Source organism: Littorina saxatilis, linkage group LG1 (assembly GCF_037325665.1).
Source record: "Littorina saxatilis isolate snail1 linkage group LG1, US_GU_Lsax_2.0, whole genome shotgun sequence".
Lineage (NCBI taxonomy): Eukaryota > Metazoa > Mollusca > Gastropoda > Littorinimorpha > Littorinidae > Littorina > Littorina saxatilis.
The window spans coordinates 86395545-86417774 of record NC_090245.1 but is presented as its reverse complement, the minus strand read 5'-3'; the positions used below and the strand labels follow the sequence as shown (position 1 = coordinate 86417774).

At 43.0% G+C, this 22230-nt stretch overlaps 1 protein-coding gene across 1 annotated transcript in view; it reads right to left on the bottom strand.

Moving 5' to 3' along the window:
• The window catches only part of LOC138982633 (uncharacterized), a 55369-nt gene extending 33144 nt beyond the window's left edge, over positions 1 to 22225 (bottom strand). Inside the window, exons 1-6 of the mRNA XM_070355961.1 lie at positions 22115 to 22225; positions 15766 to 15966; positions 14699 to 14820; positions 11442 to 12172; positions 10962 to 11020; positions 5111 to 5331 (exon numbers count right to left, since the gene is read on the bottom strand). Coding sequence (XP_070212062.1) covers positions 5111 to 5331; positions 10962 to 11020; positions 11442 to 12172; positions 14699 to 14820; positions 15766 to 15950 — 1318 coding nt within the window. The 5' untranslated portion in view covers positions 15951 to 15966; positions 22115 to 22225. The remainder of the gene's footprint in view (positions 1 to 5110; positions 5332 to 10961; positions 11021 to 11441; positions 12173 to 14698; positions 14821 to 15765; positions 15967 to 22114) is intronic.
• Positions 22226 to 22230: the final 5 nt, after the last annotated feature.

Below are 22230 nucleotides of genomic sequence, written 5' to 3'. Positions count from 1 at the left end.
CTCCGCATTGACCAAAGCCAATGTCGAGAGTAGAGTAGTAATGTCCTCAGGATCTTGTTCCTTACTGAGAGTAAAAGGAACAAGGGAATTCGTTAGTGTGCGAGACAGTGCATGCATGATTGTCTCGGACACTGAAGCCAGCTCTAACGATAAACGACCCGATTCCTTCAGAGAGGAAAGGGTAGCATCGTTGTAAGAGAACGCCCGAATTCTTGCCCACCGGCTTGGTAAAAAGAGAAGCAAGTTCCGAAAGGACCGGAAGTGGTGCCTGGGAAGTGCGAACGATGCTATAACGTGCGAGAATGCCGAGGCAAAGTCAGCTTCTTATAGATCGTAGGCGTGAACGACACCGCCTGCTGTTGTGACTCTAACCACGGCTCCGCCGACGGCAGAGCTTGAGCGTGAGCCAACAGCAGAGGAACAGGCAACTGTGCTATACCACTGCCCGCAGGGAGGGTTTAGCCACCAGTTGAGCCCTGTGAAAAACCACCAAAGGATATTCTTCAAACCGGAAGTATTGAGAATAATCCTTTGCTGCCTGAAAATCATCGGCCGCCAAAGGCGGGCCAAAGGCAGAGGGTGTAGATGATGACGAGCCTTCAGGAAAGAACCACGATGTGATTTCTGCCGCAAGTTCGATGGCGCCTCGAAGCTTGAACGGAAAAGTGGTACGTGCGGACTCATCTATTGTTGACTGCAAGTCAAGAACAGAAGCAGAGTCACTAATCCCCAGAGAAGGCAGCCCAAAGGGAGCTTGACAGGGCATAGAATGTCCGCAATCAGTGTTTCCAGACACAGCAGTGCAGTCGGCGTACCGGAAACGGTAGACTCAACTGACCGAATGTTTTCATGTACAAGCCCGTGCATAAGCAGAGAGGGAAGGTACGAAGAAGCAGCGACTTCCTGTTGTGTGTCATCAACCGGAAGTGAAAAGCCACCAAAGGAGATTCTTTAAACTGGAAGTATTCTTCTTCTTCTTGGCGTTCGCAGAGGTTACACGATCAGTCCAGCACTGGTGATAAATGTTGTCGTTTTCTCCAACTCCTGTCGACTGCCATATAGTTTGGTCTGCAAGGGAGTTGGTGACGGCCACACTTCTTTTCGTTCCTCATCTAGTAAGGGACATCGCTGTAAGATGTGTTCCGCTGTTTGGTCTTCTTGACCGCAGGCACAGGTTGGTGATGGCGCCAGCTTGAACTTTCGGTTCATGTGAGCATTGAGCCTGTTGTGGCCAGTACGCAGCCTGATGAGGTTGACTTGCTGCTCTCTGGACATTGTGTGGTAGTCATCTCTGTCCTTGGCCTCATCAATGCCTTGATGATTGTCTTCTGCTCACTAAAGCTGACACTGTTTTCAGGTTGGTCTTCCACGGCTCCTTCTTTCGCCAGCTCATCTGCCCTTTCATTTCCTGGTATCCCACAGTGTGCTGGTATCCACTGGAGGACAACTCTACTGGTTTGTCTGACCATCTGTAATGCTGGTTTGTCTGACCATCTGTAATGCTTTGGCCAGCTGTGGGAGTTTGTCATTCTCTAGGGCCTGAAGGACTGAAAGGGCGTCCGAGAGGAAGACAACTTGGTAGCAAGGGTCTGCGGAGTCCTGAACCAAGGAGGCGGCCTGCATGAGAGCTGCTTCTGCTTTATAGTTTGTGCAGTGTTTGCCAGTGGCAACGCTGGATGTAGCTGTATGTCCCCCAGGGAACTGGATCAGAATGCCAGCACCTCCATTGAGCACGGCGTTAGTTGCTGATCCATCGGTGTATACACGGATCCACGCCTCTTTTGGGTACTGTTCGTCGATCAGGGCTAAGGTGAGTGTCTGTCGAGCTGTGTCATTCAGATCTTCTCCTGAGGTTACATGTGGAACACTGGTGCAGATCTGGATGCCTGGTTTCTCTGTTGCCTTGGGGGTTTCCTCTTCTTCTTGATTCAGAGGTAGAGTGTTCTGTGGGAGGACTTCCCTGTACTGTCGAGGAAGTCTCTTGCTCTCGTGTACAAAACTGCTCCGTTTGAGCCGGTTCTTGGTGAGGTTGCTCAGTCTGTGCTTCATGGGGTGGTCGGGTAGGCACTTGAGCTTCTCGGCCTGTACCAAAGTCTTGGCTTCTCTTCTCTGACAGAGGGGTTGGATGGTGGTAAGCTTCTCCATTTCCTTGATGGGCGTGGATTTCATTGCACCAGTGATGAGTCGGAGGGCCTGGTTTTGCACACGGTCGAGGATCTGCAGGTTTGTCTTGGCTGAGGTTGACCACGCTGTGGAGCAGTACTCGAGGTGGGGTCTGATTGTTCCCTGGTATACTGTCTTCAGTATCCTCTCGTTCGCTCCCCAGGTGGTACCTGCCAGCTTCCTGAGTATGGCTAGCTTGCGCCGGGCCTTCGTTTCTGCCTGTGCAATGTGTGGTTTCCAGGTCTGCCGTCTATCAAAGGTGACACCAAGGTACGTCGCTTCTTCATCCTCTCTCAGAGGAGTTCCACCAAGCCTAATGGTTCCACCGGAAGTATTGAGAATCATCCTTTGCTGCTTGAAAATCATCGGCTGCCGAAGGCGGGACGAAGGCAGAGGGTGTCGATAATGACGCGCCTTCAGGGAAATACCGCGATGTGACTTCCGCCGCAAGCTCGATAGCCTCTCGAAGCTTGGACGGAAAGGCGGTACGTATGGTCTCATTTGTATTTGACTGCAACACGGAAGCAGAGTCACTAAGTCCCAAAGAAGGCGGCCCAGAGGAAGCTTGACAGGGCATAGCATGTCTGTAGTTAGCGTTCCCCGACACAGCAGTGCAGTTGGCGTACCCAAAATGGTAGGCTGTACTGACTGCATGTTATCTTGTACCAGACCTTGCCGTAGCAGGGAGGAGTGGCACAAAGATGCAGCGACTTCTGGTTGTGTGTCATCAACCGGAATTGCGGAAGTCACTATGGCCGAAGCCGGACGTGACAATAGCTGCTTGGACTGTGGTCGGAAACCATGGCCGAGGGCCAGTCCGTGTTCCTGCCCATCTGCGAAGCGCACGCAAACGACTGATGAAGTAGGAACACACATACCTTGCATGGAGTGACCATGCATTGACCGAGTCCCCGAAGGGACATGCATATCCGAACCACGTCTGTTAAAGGTCCTTGTCTACATTTTTATACCGAAATCGCCATTTGACCATTAAAATGCAGAGTCTATTATCTACAAATATCAACAATACACCCCCTTTCGATCAGGAAAGACGAAGCCAGTGTAGCCGTTTGAAAATTCATTGTAGTATTCCAGCGTAGTACTCATAGTAGGATATCCTTATTTGGAAAATGCCAAGCGCAAAACTGCTCTCAAATCCCATGCATTTCGTGCGTTTAAAAAAAAAGTGTGGACAGCGCTCCAGTGTCAAACTGTTGCTGCACTTGTTTGGGCGTGGCTATAAGCATAGTGACATGAATTTGATTGGTCAGTATTTTTAGGCAAAGCACATGTTCTCAGCAAACAGAAAACAAAATATTGGAAGCGTGAGTCACGCTACCCAAAAATAAAATCTTTTTTTACATATTTTTTTTTCTATAACTTTTTTCCCTATGGTTCATTCATCATCTGACATAACTTTTTAGCGAAATCTAACCATAAGATTATTGAAAAAAAAGCAAAAATGTAGACGACCACCTTTAAGAGGTTGGAACGGTAGAGGCCGGTCAAGAAGAGACCCTTCCCCGAAGGGAGAGTGCCAAGTCGTGTGAGTTCCGGCACTGCCCGGAACATGCACACAGTAAGGCAGGTCTGAACCAGAAGAATGTGACATCATCGCCGAGCCAAGACCGGAAGCGCCGGTGGACGAGGCGGAAGCAGCACCATTGCCGACCGTAGCAGAAGGAAAGGTCAGAGACGCCATTGAAGTTCTGTCCCCCACAGAAGGGGAAAGGCGGGAGACGCTGGGTGGAGAAGAATTCTTCTCTGAAGCCACCATGGAACGAATTTCTGGAAGCAAAGATGCAAGTAACGATGCCACCAGAGAAGAATGATCTGGTGGCACAATGGCCGGTTGCAAAATGGCCTGTTGCAAAAAAGGCCGAATTCAAAATGGCCTGAGAATGAGACTGAGTTGCTAACACAACACTACAATCTCGCGGAGGAGAAATACAACCAGAGAAAATGGTATTGTTATCATTATCAGAAAGATGAACAAGTGTCTCCGCCGGCTTCTATTCTTTGCTTTAGAAGAACCTTTGCTAGGAGTGCTCATGACCTTGAGCCTCGACCGGTCGCCCTTATCAGTGTCAGCCATTGCTGAATGAAAAAAGTCAACACGTGCTGCTAAGTAATATTAATACCAGCAGGAACGTAAAATGTGGTCGAAAACCAAAGTCAAAATCAAAATCAAAACCAAACAAGAAAGATCTCACGCAACAGGTGAAATAAGAAGACGGCTGGTGACCGGTAAACCTCAAGCTCAAAGGCAAAAGGCAAAAAATCACCGGAGCGAAAAATCCGACGACCTGATCCGCAGAGCTGAAAAAGTCGTATGATATGTCCACGTGTGATCACGCGGGATGTTGGCGATAGCGCCACCTACGGCAAGGGGGACAACCCACGTAGACTAACCAACTGACTAACTCACTGAGTCAGTGTTTTTCTAAAAGGGTTGCTTCCCTTAATTTGACGGCAAGCGAATTTTTCAGACGATAAGCATCTCAGACTAGGTCAATGCATTTATGTGATTCGGAGTAAGAATATGTAATTTAATGTCCATTTCATTTTCTTTTTTTTCACAGTATGCTTCTGTCAAAATTGTGACATGTCACAAACCAAATCTCTAATTGCTTTTTTTCAACAGACAGACCAGTTTAATTCACCTGATTACCCAGGTGAGCCAAAATCACACACACACAAATAATTTCATGTCCACTTGCTCCTTCTTTTCTGTCTATTATGGTAATGCTAAAATCCTGACGCGCAGGACAGTTACACTCTTAGAAACAGGACAAATCACGAACAACAAACTTCATGTAGGTCAGTTTTGATGCCGACAAAATTCGGATGTGTCACAAACCAATGGTGGAATTGAATTTTCTAGACAGGGCTGTTCAGTTCCAATCAACCAAACAAATAAAGACAACTACCTTTTATGTCCACTTACCCTTCCTTTTCTTGCCATGATGGTGCTGTTGAAATTCTGCTGTGTCAGAGATGCTGCCAGTCATGTTTCTCTTGTCCTGTTTCTGTGCCCTCTGAGGCGATATGGAAGCTGCCGGCGCAGACGTGAAAGGGCGAGGGCCAACTGGCCTTATGCCGAGATGTTGGAACATTTTGTATGCCCGGGACGCAGACTTGACATCGTGGTAGCGAACAAAAATGTTGCTGGAATCATACAATGGTAAAACCAGTTACTTGTATGAAATCGAAAATTTTAATAATAAATTTTCATTTGATTAATATACTTACCCAATTCACATATAGCAATTTACTTCAGTTAAGTGCTAGAATGCTGAACTACGCTTCACCCTGGTAAGGGAAGTAACCCTAAAAATAGAACGGCCTTGACGGTCACATGACAACGCCAGGTCAAGGCTACCTCCCAACATGCACTGCGCACGCATGCTCTCGCCGCCATCTTTTATTCATTCGCTTGAAGCGCCCTCTTATTTTTAGGGGATCTAAAGCGGGGTAGGCGGGAGGGACTTTACTATGTGAATTGGGTAAGTATATTAATCAAATGAAAATTTATTATTAAAATTTTCGATTAAATTACATATCTTATCCCAATTCACATATAGCAGATTGCTAATTAAGGTGGTGGGGTGCTCACCTATGAGCTAGGCAACAATTGCCCTGCTGCTACCATCGCTGGTAGCACCTTGGTACCGTCCTGCCGCGCAGGTAATAGTTGATAAAGACATCCTCCGATCTCCAGTAGGTGGAGTCTAGGACTTCAGATAATCTTCCTGATTTTAGCACCAACTTAGCTATGTCCTTATCTCTCTTTGTGTTCAAAGACGATAAGAGTAGCTTTTGTTTGTGAACTTTAACTCCTTGTATGAGACAGGAAGGAGCATAGTGATCTAACTTTCTTTCTTTATTTGGTGTTTAACGTCGTTTTCAACCATTCAAGGTTATATCGCGACGGGGGAAGGGGGGAGATGGGATAGGGGAAAGGGGGGAGATGGGATAGATCCACTTGTTAATTGTTTCTTGTTCACAAAAGCACTAATCAAAAAATTGCTCCAGGGGCTTGCAACGTAGTACAATATATGACCTTACTGGGAGAATGCAAGTTTCCAGTACAAAGGACGTAACATTTCTTACATACTGCTTGACTAAAATCTTTACAAACATTGACTATATTCTATACAAGAAACACTTAACAAGGGTAAAAGGAGAAACAGAACCTGTTAGTCGCCTCTTACGACATGCTGGTTAGCATCGGGTAAATTCTTTCTCGTCCCAACCAATATCAACCGAAGTGATCGTAGCTGAAGGACGCAGCCTAGAAAGTGAAGCCACCCCCCCCCATGCCAGGCGGGAGGGGAGCGACCGGCCTTTCCGCAGAATGCAAAGCAACCAAATCATGCTTCAAAGTAGCAAACATTGCCAAGATTTCCTCCCGAGACACGGAATCGCTAGGCCGAGGCGCCTGCGAGCGCGAGGGAGGTGAACTAGTGCGTTCCTGCGTAGGAAAAACTGGTGACGGTGATGTGGAGTCAATCGAAACTCCTTCTGACTTTTTAGTCGCCGGGTCAGTAACCAGAACTGAAGACTTAGCCTGTGACGAAGTTACAGAGGCACGAGTCTTCGATTTAGTCTTAGACTTGTCCTTATCTTTCTCTTTCCCTGGAGAAGAGAGCAGAGAAACAAGCTTGCCCTTGCATTTAGAGCTTTTGTCCGCCATTTGCAAGTTCAGACACGCGCACGTGGAGACAAATTACAAGCGAAAAATTGCTTAAACAAATGCAACGCGTAGCGAAAAGAAGTGAAACGATCTTACCAAAGGTAAACAAAGCAAAGATCAGGGTCAAATGGCCTTCCACTAAAGGCCAAGGCAAAAAAGATGCCGGAGTACCACAACACGTCTGTGCTCGAGTGTTGAAGTGGGTGGAATGACGGCCGGTAGTAGGGCCCGCGCATGCGCGGGTTACCGGTAGGGGAGGTGACTCCTGTCCTTCACTACGGACTTTGTTTTTCTTTGGGAGCTACTTCCCCCTTTACCAGGGTCGAGTACTACTTCAATATCTAGGCAATGAACTGAAGTTAATGCTATTTATGTGAGTTGAGGTAAGAATATGTTATTGAATCAAATTTCGCCATCTATTTCCATAGACAGAAAGAGATGTCAGTGCAATACAGCTTACTGACCGCAGCCTAGCCCTCACCGTCGGATGTTGGAATGTGAAACACTGAGGTCTTCCCACCTGCATCTGTCGACAACACTGATTGTGTTAGAGGCTCTCGCTGGGTGGAATAACAGACCTTGTCCCAAAGTATGCGTATACACTACGCAGATCATCACCGTTGACTTCGTCTACATGGTCCCGCAAACTATAATTACTGTCCCTGACAGTGCCTCACAGGATGGCCAAGTTTACTTTGAAAACAGGAAGGGGAAATCTAAACTCGGTTTGTTCTTAGTGGACATGTGAAAGAACGGGACTCGGATCTTGGGTCGCCCCTGGCAACACAAATGGAAGAATCCAGGATAAGCAAATGGTCTTCTGCAGTTTATTCCAAGGTGGTAGGGGGTTGAAAGGGGGAACGAACGGGAGGGGGGAGGGGACAGTGGTCGGTGGAGCTACTATACTAAGACTGCAGCAATGGACTGGTGCTGTGAAATCATCACCCACACATTTCGAGGTACCCTCCCCCCTCACCATTCGGTTCACAAGTCTGTTTTTGTCCTTGGTCAGTTTGAAAATGATTGGTTGGTTCAAGTATTCCGCCAAAAAAATGCGCCAAGATTTCCCTCCTCATTTTAGTGGTGTTTGACGCTTGCCCCACTCACTTAGTCAGAGTCTGATGCAAAAGTTGACTCGAGAATTCTGTTCATTGACGTTGTGACGTACTAAACTTGTTTATTGTTAGCGGTTTTGGCTGATTCTGTGTTGTTTTTCTGCAATATCAGCGAAAGTACCATAAGCGGTGACTGAGTTACAGCAACCAAGACTAAGTTTCATTTTGTCCGTTTGACTAGCCTGACATCTACAGCCTTGACATTGTTATTCTGTTTTTCTCTGTGTGACTGATTTCTTTGACACAAAGGTTCTCTGTGTGAAAGTTCAATTGTATTGTAAATATAAACAAGATACGCAATCAATATGCAAGATATCACAAATGTTCAGAAACGAAATGTGAAAAACTCTGAAGAAGCTGTTTAAAGAAGAAAATTGCTGCTCGCACAGACAGAAAGCCACTTTCTCCTTCCATCTGCCCTGTTCGTGTTTACATCGCGTGCCACGCGTTGTGCTATTTTTGCTAAGCCCCGCCCCTTTTTCTGTTGCATGATGGGAGAGGCCGGATTGGCAGTGACGTGTTTAACGGCTTCCTGCACCCGTGGCGGAAGTGTGGACCGCTGTACCGATGTTGCTTCCGTATAGCAAACCGGCACTTGCGTGTCTCCCGATCTAAGTACAGGCCCCTGCAAGTCGTGATGCGAGCAAGCCTCCTGTCTTATCACGGCTTCCTGCCCGACGCTGGGCGGAAGTAGGGAACGCCCGTGCGTATCTCCCTGTGGGACAGTCACAGTACCTTTATTGTAGCTGTTGATTCCGGAAGTGGATGCATGGTGAGAGAAACTCATTCCGTCTTCACCGGAAGGTTGTTCGCCGTGAACATCGGCCGACGTAACAGTGGCTGACGGCGCTGCCTTAACCCTCGACCGAGAGCGAGTGTCTTCCGCTCCCGCCTGAAGGGAGAGCAAATGTTCGCTCGCCGAGCGCAATTCTGACAAAAACATGCATCTCATTTGATCGCTAATGCTGCAAACATTACTGACAAATCTTCCTTCTCTGCTGTTATGCTAGCCTTAACCGGCGCTGTCTTGCATTCTTGCTTCAGCGCTGGCATTATCGGCTCTTAACATAGCTGCCAACTTTTCCCAGATAAAAATAGGGAGGAATAAGCATCTCGGCGCAAAGCGCCAAGCCGACGGCGTGAAGCGAAATTTTTTTGAAAAAAAGGATGCAAAATGGTGCAATCTGGTGCATTCTGAGGATTATAATTGCCAGTTTCTGGCAGCAAATTTTGTCACAAAAAAAGGAAGAATGACCTCGAGAGAGAGTAGATGTAGTGACTTACCAATGCACGTCAAGCTTCCTTCTACAGTATTTCATACTTCTTGACACTCACATCTTCCAATTGTGTGGGGCCGGGGAAGATATCTTTTGCTATCACAGTTCACAACAGCACCAAAATCATAGTTCATGTTAGTTACTTCCTTGAGTTTATTTCACAATCCAAAAGTCACAACACACTACACCTTCCAGGGGTATGAAGGAGATTGCTGTTGCCATCACAGTTCACAACAGCATAACTGGCACGGATCAGCGTTCATAGTTCGAACATCGACGTCTGAAGCGAACAGTTGGGTAATCTTTCTCGTCTTCTCGACGGCTGTCCCCCGGTTCCGTTCATGTTTTGCTGTTCTTGAATGAGCTTCAATATCCCCCCGGCCTCCATGTCCAATGCTGATATCTTCGCGGCACTTGGTGCAAAACGCGAAATGTATGCCGCGTCTTGTCGATTCGGAGATGAAGTCATACTCTTGTTTGTAACTCTTTTGAAATTTTACAAGAACTTGGTCTGCTGCTGCTTCTTCTTCTGCTTCTCATCCACATTCGACTGAAGCGCATGCGCTAGCACAAATCTCGCCTATTCTCGTTTAGTTTCGATTTTGATCACAGCGTTTGTGTGACGAAGCCTCGCGCTGAACGAGAGTTCAGAAGTGAAACTACGCCGAGTACAGGCGCTTGAAAATACACTCCAGTCATTATATACTCGAAAAATGTTTAATCAGGAAACTTTTGCACTATTCGGGAAAATCCGGGACTGGACATAAAATCGGAAATTTCCCGGTTTTCTAGGGAGGGTTGGCAGCTATGTCTTAGGATTTTCAATTTCTACCGTGAAAGTATTCCGAGAAATTGGCTCGAAAACAGTAACTGTACGTTTAGAACCCTTGGGCTTCTTAGCCACTTTCTTAGACGGAGCTCTGTATTTGCTACCTGTCTAGAGCTGGGTTTCTTCTTCCCACTGTCCGCCATACTGGCGTTAGTCTTGCAGATGAAAGTAAACAAAGACTAACTCGTGGCAAACGAAAGCAAATAATACAAGAGAAATTGGAAAACTCTCACCCAAACTCAGCTAGAAAGCTAAGATACAGACGTGAAACCAGGGTAAGTACTGCCAAGAAGCAGTGGGCTAACAATAGCCCGAGCGTAACCCAAAAACACGTCCTTAGATGCTCTCGCTGAAAAGTAGAATGAATAAAAGATGGCGGCGAGAGCATGCGTGCGCAGTGCATGGTGGGAGGTAGCCTTGACCTGGCGTTGTCATGTGACCGTCAAGGCCGTTCTATCTTTAGGGTTACTTCCCCCCTTACCAGGGTGAAGCGTAGTTCAGCGTTCTAGCACTAAACTGAAGTAAATAGCTATATGTGAATTGGGATAAGATATGTAATTTAATATATATTAATATACAAATTTATACACTGGCACATTTGGTCAGTTAACAACCTTTGAGCTAAAACAGATTTCAAGTGATATGGGCTGCAGAGGATCAAATTAAAAATAAAATACATAAAATATACTTCACTTTGAAATAACTTAGTGCAATATTTCAGATACAATTACATACAGCTTAAAACAAATCTATCAAAGCACTCTCAAATCAAGTCTTTGCACACAAACCAAGAAAAATAAAATCTTCAAATCATGAATCAGAACACCAGCTTGTAAAAATAAGTCCTATTTCATGCATTGCATAAATGCTATAATTCTTACTTTGGAGATTCTCTGACTTCCGCCACCTCACCAGCCATGCTGAACAAGTCTGCCAAAGTCTGCAAAAGAAGACTGTTTTTAGCTCGCTGACCTCTCTGCTGTTAGATGCAATCAGACCACTTAACGATGCGACAGTATATAAACAGAATGTGAAAGTGTTAAACCTTTTCTAATGAATTAAAACAGTTGCTTCTGTGTGTCACTGATTAACAATGCTGCTTAATGTGTTAGTGTAGCCTTTTCAAATTTGTATTAGCTTTCAGTATACTTCTTCTGTGATTGTTTTTATTTAAGTAAATTCTTAAAAATTTACTTTAGAACAATTAATTTCAAAAAGCCCCAATTCGTCTGTTCCTGAATGTGCTTACATCTTACATCTTACAAGCAAAGTAAACTTGTGTGAACAGAACACCCCCCCCTCCCCCCCCCAAAAAAAATAAAATAAATAAATAAATAAATAAAAATAACACCTGAACATACCCCAACCATATCAGGTTTGTGTCTGGGAGGGAAGCACAATGAATAAAGCCCCTTGTGGTCAGGTGTAAACACAGGTTCTCCATCTGTGCCAATGCGGGAACTTTCACCAGCGGCCATGTCAGCGCCTGCACCTGTGAGAGAATCTGAGGGGACAGCAGTATTAGCACCCAGGCATCTTTTAGTAGAACCGACAGCTCCAACAGTGGGGCTAACAGCAAGGTCTCTGCGGACACCAGTCCCAATATTGTCGGTAACTGCCGGGCTGCTAGTGGTACCAGGTCTGTTCCTAGAGTTAACAGCAAGGTCTCTGCGGACACCCGTCCCAATATTGTCAGTAACTGCAGGACTGCTAGTGGCACCAGGTCTGTTCCTAGAGTTAACAGCAAGGTCTCTGCGGACACCCGTCCCAATATTGTCAGTAACTGCAGGACTGCTAGTGGCACCAGGTCTGTTCCTAGAGTTAACAGCAAGGTCTCTGCGGACACCCGTCCCAATATTGTCAGTAACTGCAGGACTGCTGGTGGTACCAGGTCTGTTCCTGGAGTTAACAGCAAGGTCTCTGCGGACACCCATCCCAATATTGTTGGTAACTGCAGGACTGCTAGTGGCACCAGGTCCGTTCCTCGAGTTAACAGCAAGGCCTCTGCTGTCACCGGTTCCAAGTCTAGGGTTAACGATAGGGCTTGTGTTCATAGTGATGTCATGGTTTCTGCTTTCCTCTGCTCTGTGTTCTGTAGCCCAGAGAATGAAGAGATAAACTCATGGTCAAAGAAAGAAAACACTGATCTCACCCTGAAAATGGTAACAACAGCACATTAAACAACCCCCTGAATTCGGACCAGAACAAGTTTATCTTTCTTTATTTGGCGTTTAACGTCGTTTTCAACCACGAAGGTTATATCGCGACGGGGAAAGGGGGGAGATGGGATAGAGCCACTTGTCAATTGTTTCTTGTTCACAAAAGCACTAATGAAAAATTTGCTCCAGGGGCTTGCAACGTAGTACAATGTATTACCTTACTGGGAGAATGCAAGTTTCCAGTACAAAGGACTTAACATTTCTTACATACTGCTTGACTAAAATCTTTACAAAAATTGACTATATTCTATACAAGAAACACTTAACAAGGGTAAAAAAGAGAAACAGAATCCGTTAGTCGCCTCTTACGACATGCTGGGGAGCATCGGGTAAAGTCTTCCCCCTAATCCGCGGGGGGTAGAACAAGTTTATGGCTTTGATCAAAATGTATAGTAATTATACTCTTTTTCAGTTTCATGACAATGCTTTGTATTTCAGTTCAAGTAATGTATAAATTATCACATCACAAAGTACTTGTGTACTTCATATAAAGTTGGCCAACAAATTATTGCAACAAATTTCAAACCCAAATTAAAGCATTAATTCCTGTGTCATTTAATTAAAACTTTCTTTCTTTATTTATTTTGGTGTTTAACGTCGTTTTCAACCGTTCAAGGTTATATCGCGACGGGGAAAGGGGGGAGATGGGATACAGCCACTTGTTAATTTTAATTGAAACTGTATTGCCAAAGGCCGTTCACTTAACCTTCAGGATCACCTTTTGGATTCAATATTTCTTTTACAGGGACCACGTGACCGCCGCTCAAGTAAGGGTACCCTCAAAATCGACCAGACAAAAACGGAAGAGCCGAATGAAAAATCAACAAAAAATCACAAAAGGCCAAACTTTGCCACTTTGACATTTTATTTATTTTATTTATTTTTATTTACGAGGATTTATATCGCGCACGTATCTCACCACACAAGGCGACTCAAGGCGCATGTTACCTATTAATGCCGTGTGAGATGGAATTTTTTACACAATATATCACATACGAGAAGAAATTCAAACCAATTATCTACCCTGAACAGATTATTTTTGTTTTGCTACCTTGTGTATTTCGCGTGCTATGCTATTCCTACTGATGCAGGTGTCGATCGCAAGAGCGGTCAAAAACGGAACGTTTTACGTCAATTTGTATGGGTATCATGTCAAAAAGCGCTACATTTTAGCAATGACATGGTGGATTGCTTTGAAATTTTCAGAATATTTTGCCAACATACTAGAGATACTTCGTGGGAAAGTTTGGATCGTTATGGTTATTTATCCAGATGTGACGCAATGTTTCGGAAAATGTTGAACTTGTCATAGGATTGTTCACTTGTGTCCAAAAAATTCATGACTTTGCATATCTACAGATAAATGATTGAAACAGATTCTGTCTAAGTTTTATTTGCGTGTACCTGCTGGCGTTAATTTGCTAGTCATGCAAACACATGGGGACAAACATGGAACGTTCACACTGTTTCGCGCTTACAGCTGTTATTGCTGCGTGCCTCTTAAAACATGCTACGGTCACGCTTGGCTGGGCATCGCTGTGGCACCAGAATCATCGCTTAAATATGTAGCGTGTTTACTGGTCCAGCAAATTTGCGTCAGTACTTACACGCACATAAAACTTTAGCAGTGTGTGTATCAATCATTTTTCTAAAGACATGCAAAGTCATACATTTTTTGGACCCAAGCGAACAATCCTATGACGAGATTAAAAACTTCTTTCCAAAAATTGCATAACATTTTAACAAACACCTGTAACAATCCATCATTTCACTCGAAGTATCTCTAGTATGTTGGTAAAATATTCTGAAAGTTTCAAAGCAATCCACCAAGTCATTGCTAAAGTGCAGACTTTTTTGTCATGATACCCCTAAAAAATGACGCAAAAAGTCCCGTTTTTGACCGCTCTTGCGATCGACACCTGCATCAGTAGGAATAGCACAGCGCGCGAAATACGTAAGGTAGCAAAACAAAATAATCTGTTCAGGGGAGATAATCGGTTTGACTTCCTTCTCGTATGTCAAAGTTGCAAAGTTTTGCCTATTGTGATTTTTTGTCGATTTTTCATTCGGCTCTTCCGTTTTGAGGGTACCCTTACTTGAGCGGCGGTCATGTGATCCCTGTAAAAGAAATATTTAATCCAAATGGTGATCCTGAAGGTTAAGTGAACGGCCTTCTCTGGCATATAAAGTTTTAATGAAATGACACAGGGATTAATGCTTAAATTTGGGTTTGAAATTTCTTGCAATCATTTTTTGGCCAAGTTAATATATACATCACAAAATACTTACAATTTAATTTCTAAATGCAACAGATATTCTCCAGCATCATACCAAATTGTTAAATGTTATCTAATTCTTACTAATACCATTTTCAAGGATTTAGCCAAAATAGACCTCACCAAGTTCAAGATCTATCATTTCTTGTTTGACTTCCACCGTGGGAGCAGCGCCAGATCTGGGTGATTTTGCAGGGACCACTCCAAAAACCTTAATGGTCCCGTCTTTGGCTGAGTAGTCTAGCCTGTATTAAAATAAACAAAAAAGGGACACCTGGTCAAGTTAGTGACACTGACAATACAAACTTTGACAATGACTGAGTTTCCGCAAACTCATTGACTTGTACCAAATTGACAATTCTCTATAGGGCCATAGGCCAAGCAAAATATATAATTACCATCAATTTTGGACAGTTAAGACCTGGGAACCCCTGTTTAGAGTTTCTCAAGCAAACTGGGTGTATTTTCAGAAAAATTAGCTCAATCCACACAGCATTTGAACATCCATGATTCAAACATGTTTCACATGCGTCCGTCGATCAGTTAATTAAGTCCAGGGTTTACTGACAAAACTGTAATCATGTGTCCAAACACTGGATCGGCTTTGGGATGCGCTTGTGAAGAAAAATAGTCTTTGAATTTTTCTTGCCGTATTTTTTTTTCAACTGATCGTACTGCTTGTATTCTAGACAATCATGCGTATAAAATACGACGAAATCGTATGGGTTCCGTGGCCCGAGTGTACTTCAACTATATAAGATTATAATCTAATAATCTTATACAATGTATACACTTACTATACAATAACTGAATAAGATCTCATTTTCATTCACTGACATGTGAGATTGGGCCAGCAAGGTTCACAAAAAACAACAAAAACATTTTACATACAAATTACAATCAGCAAAATATGGTGTGTAAATTATAAATAAATAATGGCAAATTATGCATTAAACCCAACACGACCGAACACAGCTGAATGTCTAAATATCCACCCCCCTAAATTCCTATGCAGTCTACAGGAATTACATAATTTAAAAGATTGAAAAAAAGATGGTGGCACGGGCATGTACATTTGTTATAACGGAAAGTCTATTTTTGAAGAGCTAACTCATAACTGTCTGTCCTGGAGCCTCCATAACCAGCTCATCCATTCTCAGCCACTCATTAGAAAATACTTCTGTACTTGCCTGGCTGCATCTGGAATGGTGCGCAGGAAATCTTCCAAGGAGAAAAACCCTAACTTTTGATAGTTCAAGGGTCTTTCCACAAGGCATTGAAATTCTTCACATAGATTGTCCAGGTAGATGCCATTGTGTTTCGACAGGAGGACCAACCTCACATTTGCCTTCAAAACTTGTAGTTCCAATTCCATGGCAGAGTTTTGAGAACTGCAAATCATTGCACATAATATTAATATAAAGTTGCAGAACCAAAGTACCAAAACTAATTTGTTTGTTTGTTTGTTTGTTTGTTTATTTGTTGCTTAACGTCCAGCCGACTACGCAGAGCCATATCAGGACGAGGAAGGGGGGGGATGAAGGGGGCCACTTGTCAAGCGATTCCTGTTTACAAATGCACTAACCCATTACTTGTGTCCCAGCAGGCTTTAGTAAAACTAAATTAATACCTACTGGAAGATTACCAGTTTCCAGTATGTTAAAATAGGCTTAACCTATCTACTGCTGGACTTACATCAGAACACTAACAGATTAAACTATACATGAATCGCGAGACAAGCGGCAAGAGAAGAGATTTTTGGAAAAAATACAGGTGAATGAACAAGAAGGCAGAAAAAAGAAAAGAATTCATGAAGAAAAAGAGAGCATGACAGGAAAGAGGAACTAAAAATCTACCTAACAGCAAACTAGAAAGCTCCTGCAGTTCTAAAAACAGGAGGGGCTTTTAATTTCATAACCGCAGTGCCCCACTGCGGGACCCAAAACTAATACCGGTACATATGTATACATATAAAATATCAGAAGTTGTGAAAGAAACAATTGAAAGTCAGCAGAGACTTTCTACTGAGATTTGTTAAAATCTCTTAGCAGAGCAAAAGAGAGAGAGAAAAAAATGTGTCCCTACAGACAGCCCTATTGGGGAAATCAGACTCTCCTCATATCATATATATATATACGAGTAGTGTCTGTCTGTCTGTCTGTCCGCGATGCACGGCCAAAGTTCTCGGTGGATCTTTTTCAAATTTGGACACCGTATTCAGCTACACCCCGGACACAACCTCATCGATGAGATATTTCAACACGTGCTCTCAGCGCGCAGCGCTGAACCGATTTTGTTTTTTTTGTCCGATTTTGTTTTTTTTGTCTGGATCCACTACCAGTAACTCTTCCTTATCTTCTCCAGTATTTTCAGCCGCGATTATCTCCCTTCCTCCGTGCGGTGCGCCAGAGGCTCGTGAGTCCCTTGATATTCATCCGCTGGGTCTTGACTGAAATACAAGCCATATAAAAAAAACACCTGTGTTGTAACCTCTGAGCCTGTGCCAAAACGTGGTCAGCAAGAAGATACCTACCTTTCAAGAATAATTTCTCTTTATAAAAGCAGCAAGTTACTAATAGCACCACTCCTTCTTAAAGTAAACCCTTCAGAGAGATAGTACAGACAATTTCATCAGTTTTTATCAATTGGAAGGTCTTGAAAAGGTCTAGAATGCCCCAAAATGGCAAAATCCGACACTTTCAAAGTGGGACATTTGACTTATAGCTACTTCATTGTTTTGTAAATACCGGCACGGTTGGCCTAGTGGTAAGGCGTCCGCCCCGTGATCAGGAGGTTGTGGGTTCGAACCCCGGCCGGGTCATACCTAAGACTTTAAAATTGGCAATCTAGTGGCTGCTCCGCCTGGCGTCTGGCATTATGGGGTTAGTGGTAGGACTGGTTGGTCCGGTGTCAGAATAATGTGACTGGGTGAGACATGAAGCCTGTGCTGCGACTTCTGTCTTGTGTGTGGCGCACGTTAAATGTCAAAGCAGCACCGCCCTGATATGGCTCTTCGTGGTCGGCTGGGCGTTAAGCAAACAAACAAACAAATTGTTTTGAAAGAGCATGCATGCTCATTGGAAATTAAATTTCTTGATTGTATTTCTATGAGTGTATAATGAGGATTTGCTCAAATGAGTTTGCACCAAAAATATGTTTGAATTTTTATGAACAATTTGAGTTTTAAAAGTGGCATGTCAACTGTAACGGATCATGTCCTAAATTTCTCAAATTTAAGACTGCAATTTTCTTAGTTAATTATATATTTGAGAGCTGTCAGTACATTAACATCAAGAAAAAAGCCTTTACATTGAAGCCTCATGACAAAAGAAAAACTCAGATGTCATATCCACACTCTTATTTTTGAAATTTCAAATATTTTATAATTACTGTGTCTTTTCGTTACGATTGACCATTTCCTTATAAAATTCACAATTCTGTTTCCTCTCTTTTGAATTACAGTTTAAAATGATAGCTTTTATTCACATCTGCCTGAACAAAACTTAGTTGAAGGGCATATATGTAGTTATTTTAGGCTACAAAATAAAATATTTGTACTGTGTCCTCTTTACAGAACCGTTACTATTGACATACTGTGTCATCAGCAGGCTGTTACGATTGACACACAAAAGTCTAAAAATCACTCAAAGCAGCATGTGTCTTGCTTCTACTTTTGCACAGTTCCTGTGGTTGGTATTCTTTATGATAATTGAGAAAGATTTCAATGTGGTGTCTTAATGTCTTGTCGCAGCAGTTATTCATTGTTCGGGACATTTTTAATGTCCCCCGGGACATGTTACAGTTGACACACAAAAATTGAAAACTCCTCCTGTGTAGGTTCCTCTTAGCTCATTTTTGTATTCAAACAATAAGTATGAATTACTTATTAATAATTCTGTCCAAAATTACATTTAAAAAAAAAATTAATAATAATAATAACAAGAAATTCCTATGAGGTAGGAAAAACACCCCCGTCAAAGGGAAATAACCTTCTCAGTTGGTGGCAGTGACTGAGTGAGAATGGTTATTTCCCTTTGACCATGAAGATGTCCCTGTATAAGTCCTTGTATAATTTTAATCCACCAATAACTCCCTAACCGTGTGTTTGACTGGTCCCAATTTTTTTAAGGACCGTCTCAGGAATGTATAGAACCTGTTCACCAAGTTTGGTGACGATCGGTCCGTTCATTGAGATCTATATGCGAACACAAACACACAAACAAACACCCAAACAAACACATCGAGCGAAACCTATACACACCCCTATACCGGGGGTGTAATAATGGACATTTGCTATAGCGCATAATCATATATATGCTCAATGCGCTTTACAAATAACTTAATAAGTGAACAATTACACATTAACATGCTTCCATTTGAAACTTTGAGGTCGTCATCGTGGATTGACGCCCGACCAAAGCTTCAATTAGACTTTGGGAGGGCGTCAATCCACGATGAAGACCGAGAAGTTTCAAATGGAAGCATGTTAATGTTATTGTAATTCAATCTGACGACGATCTCTTTCCTGCGATGGTAAACATTGGTTCTGTTCCTGTTCACACACTACTTTGTCGGGAGCATCTCGTTACTCCCCCGGCTCGTTACTCCCCCGTGCCTTTTTATTGCACTTAAGTAATGCAGTTATTACTTAATTGAATTTTCAAGAAAGAGAGAGAGAGAGAGAGAGAGAGAGAGAGAGAGAGAGAGAGAGAGAGAGAGAGAGAGAGAGAGAGAGAGAGAGAGAGAGAGAGAGAGAGAGAGAGAGCATGTTTAAAGAACTTACAACTGTCAGATCTGCCTGTACATTCGTGTACAGTACATCTTGGAAAAAAAAGTATATATTTTAAGCCGAAGAGATACGGGGGAGTAACGAGATGGTCAGCTCATTACTCCCCCGTATTGCTACTCCCCCGGCTCGTTACTCCCCCGTATCGCTACTCCCCCGTACACAGAAAATGACTGGATAACCCTGTGATAGTAAGTTAGCATGAAATATTGTTTTTCCGGAGAAATTGTCTGGATAAACAAACAAAGAAACAAATAAAACAGCTGGCCAGGGGGCGGGGGGTGGGTGGGGGGGGGGAACAATATTTCATGCCAACTTACTATCACAGGGTTATCCAGTCATTTTCTGTGTACGGGGGAGTAACGAGCCGGGGGAGTAGCGATACGGAGGAGTAACGAGCCGGGGGAGTATCGAGCTGGGGGAGTAGCGATACGGGGGAGTAACGAGCTGATCCCCTTTCAGTCCACCTACCTGCAAGGGTCAAGTCCCAAGAGATATGTCTCTGTATTTCTATCTTATCACTCTGCTCCTGTTCTTTCACATACATTTTCCCTTCTTTTAAAACAAATTCTTTTCATCACAAAAGCGATCTTTGGAATTGACTGACGTAGTCCGGAAGAATTCATGCATCAACTTACGTCACGTATTCGACTATGGTCTCGGTACTTGTAAAATGACCCTCAAAGCTAACCGAGACTAGTTAAGGTTGTATCAATGCGCCTCGCCAGCAGGTGGTTAATGACTTTTTTAGCGAGTGGTTATCGACAATTAATGACCGGCAATTTTTAATGAGTTGGGGCATTCTGACCAATCACAGGATCTCTTTCATTAAAACGCCAACTTGATTGAATTACAATTTGCATTGAAACAAAATTTCATGTCTTGTTACGAGTGACACACAAATATGAGTATTTTAGTAATCAGAATAGAAATCCAACTAAGTTTGGATACCAAAACATTTACAATGCCATAAATACAAAATAACTTCTTAAACTTTTGCTCTGAAACTATTTTTGCGTTTGTGAGGAGAAAATTTTGACTTGTTATGTGTCAATCGTAACGGAAGACACAGTGGTTACGTCATTTGTTTAGTCCAGCCGTCTCAGCAATGTGAGCAATAGCAATATATCCTTAGCTTACAATGCATGTATGTAATGTGATTTTGAGCCATTTAACACTTTTTATGAACAAAATGTTAAAGGCATACTAACGCACTCCCGTGTTTACAAAGTGTAGTTTGCCCACAATCGATGTCAAACGCACCATAAGACCATATAATGACGATACGTCACCATGCGCGGACCATAATACATGCATTACAGCTTGTTCTAGCCTCTGAAAAAGTGAGGATGTCAACAAAGCCGCGGTGTTCTCTCCCTTGCATCAACGTTACATGTGTTGCCAAATCTATAAATAGGACGATCCAGATCAAAATGAAAATTCAAATATCTCAACATTTAAGGGGTCCTAGACCACAATATTTTGCAGGGAACTTAATTTAGTCTGTCTCCAGCTGTTGGTAAAGCAATCAGCGTGTATAGTCATCGAGTACATATGGCTTTAAGCATAGTACTGTGTCCTGGGTTACAGTTGACACACATAAATATCAAGCTTTGTTGTGGCATTATCAAATAGGTATGCTACAAGTTATCTTTTAACTGTCAAAAACAGAATCTTAAAACAGTCTAAATGACTATATTAAATTTGCAAAGCTTTGTTTGCATTCTGAATTTTGCATGTGAATGTCCCATTTCAAGGATCACCTTTTGGCACAGTTCATTCCGTGAAGACAAAGGGATCTAAAATGACTTGTTATATACTGAGGTCTAACGAATGACGTCTCACAACGTGCGCGGTCGTCCTTGGCGGTCAAGAAAGCCGCGGGCGCCGCCGCGATCATTGCGCAGACGACACTTCTAGACCGCCAATATTTTTTGTGCGCATCACGTGCTCCACATAAATCGGCCGGAAACGAAGCAATTGGGAAACCTGGATACTCACAAGTGCAGGTTCTGCAAATTTGGAGGCTTAGATTGGTTTAGATTCGGTAATCTTGAACTTAAGTGTGTTAAAACTTAACTTCATAGCTCAGAATTCAGACGCATCTAAGCCTCCAAATTTGCAGAACCTGCACTTGTAAGTAAAACAAGTCATTTTAGATTCCTTTGAAGTCGCGGAATGAACTGTACCTTTGAGTACGATTGCATTTCGTTTACATGCGTCAAAGACGGAATTATCTGTGAATTGTGACAGGGGACGTAACTCTGTCGTGTAAATGATGTCCCTTGGTTGAAAACATAAGCTTTTTAGCGTCATTTTCGTCGATCAAACAACCAAATTAATTAATTATGCTTAAGTTTGGAGCTCAATCCGTCAATTAATTTCACGACAAATGTTCTTTGGCTGTTTACAAAAATAAGTTATATGAAGTCTTATATCGCGCGTATCTCCAGACTCGGACTCAAGGCGCAGGGATAGATCTATTTATGCATCTATTAAGTAAAGAATGCCACTGAATTCTGAGCTATGAATATAACACACTAAAGTACAAGATTACCTATTTTCTCCCCTGTTATTTATTATTACGGTACATTCGTGTTTGTTACTTTGTATCCACACGTGGTTTTGTACATTTTGTACATTTTGTACATTCTCTGAAATTCCCCTACAATTCACTGTGAAAATCGATAATATCTAATATTGCATATTCTAAAAGATAAACAGAAACATTATTTGCATTGACGCATACTTACGCAGCAGGTTATTTATCGCTTTCTTGAAGTAAAGGAGAAGGTCGATCCCTACCATAGCCTAATGTTGTGGGTTTTCTGCAAGAGGATTGTGGGCCATGAAACAGGGAGGATAACTT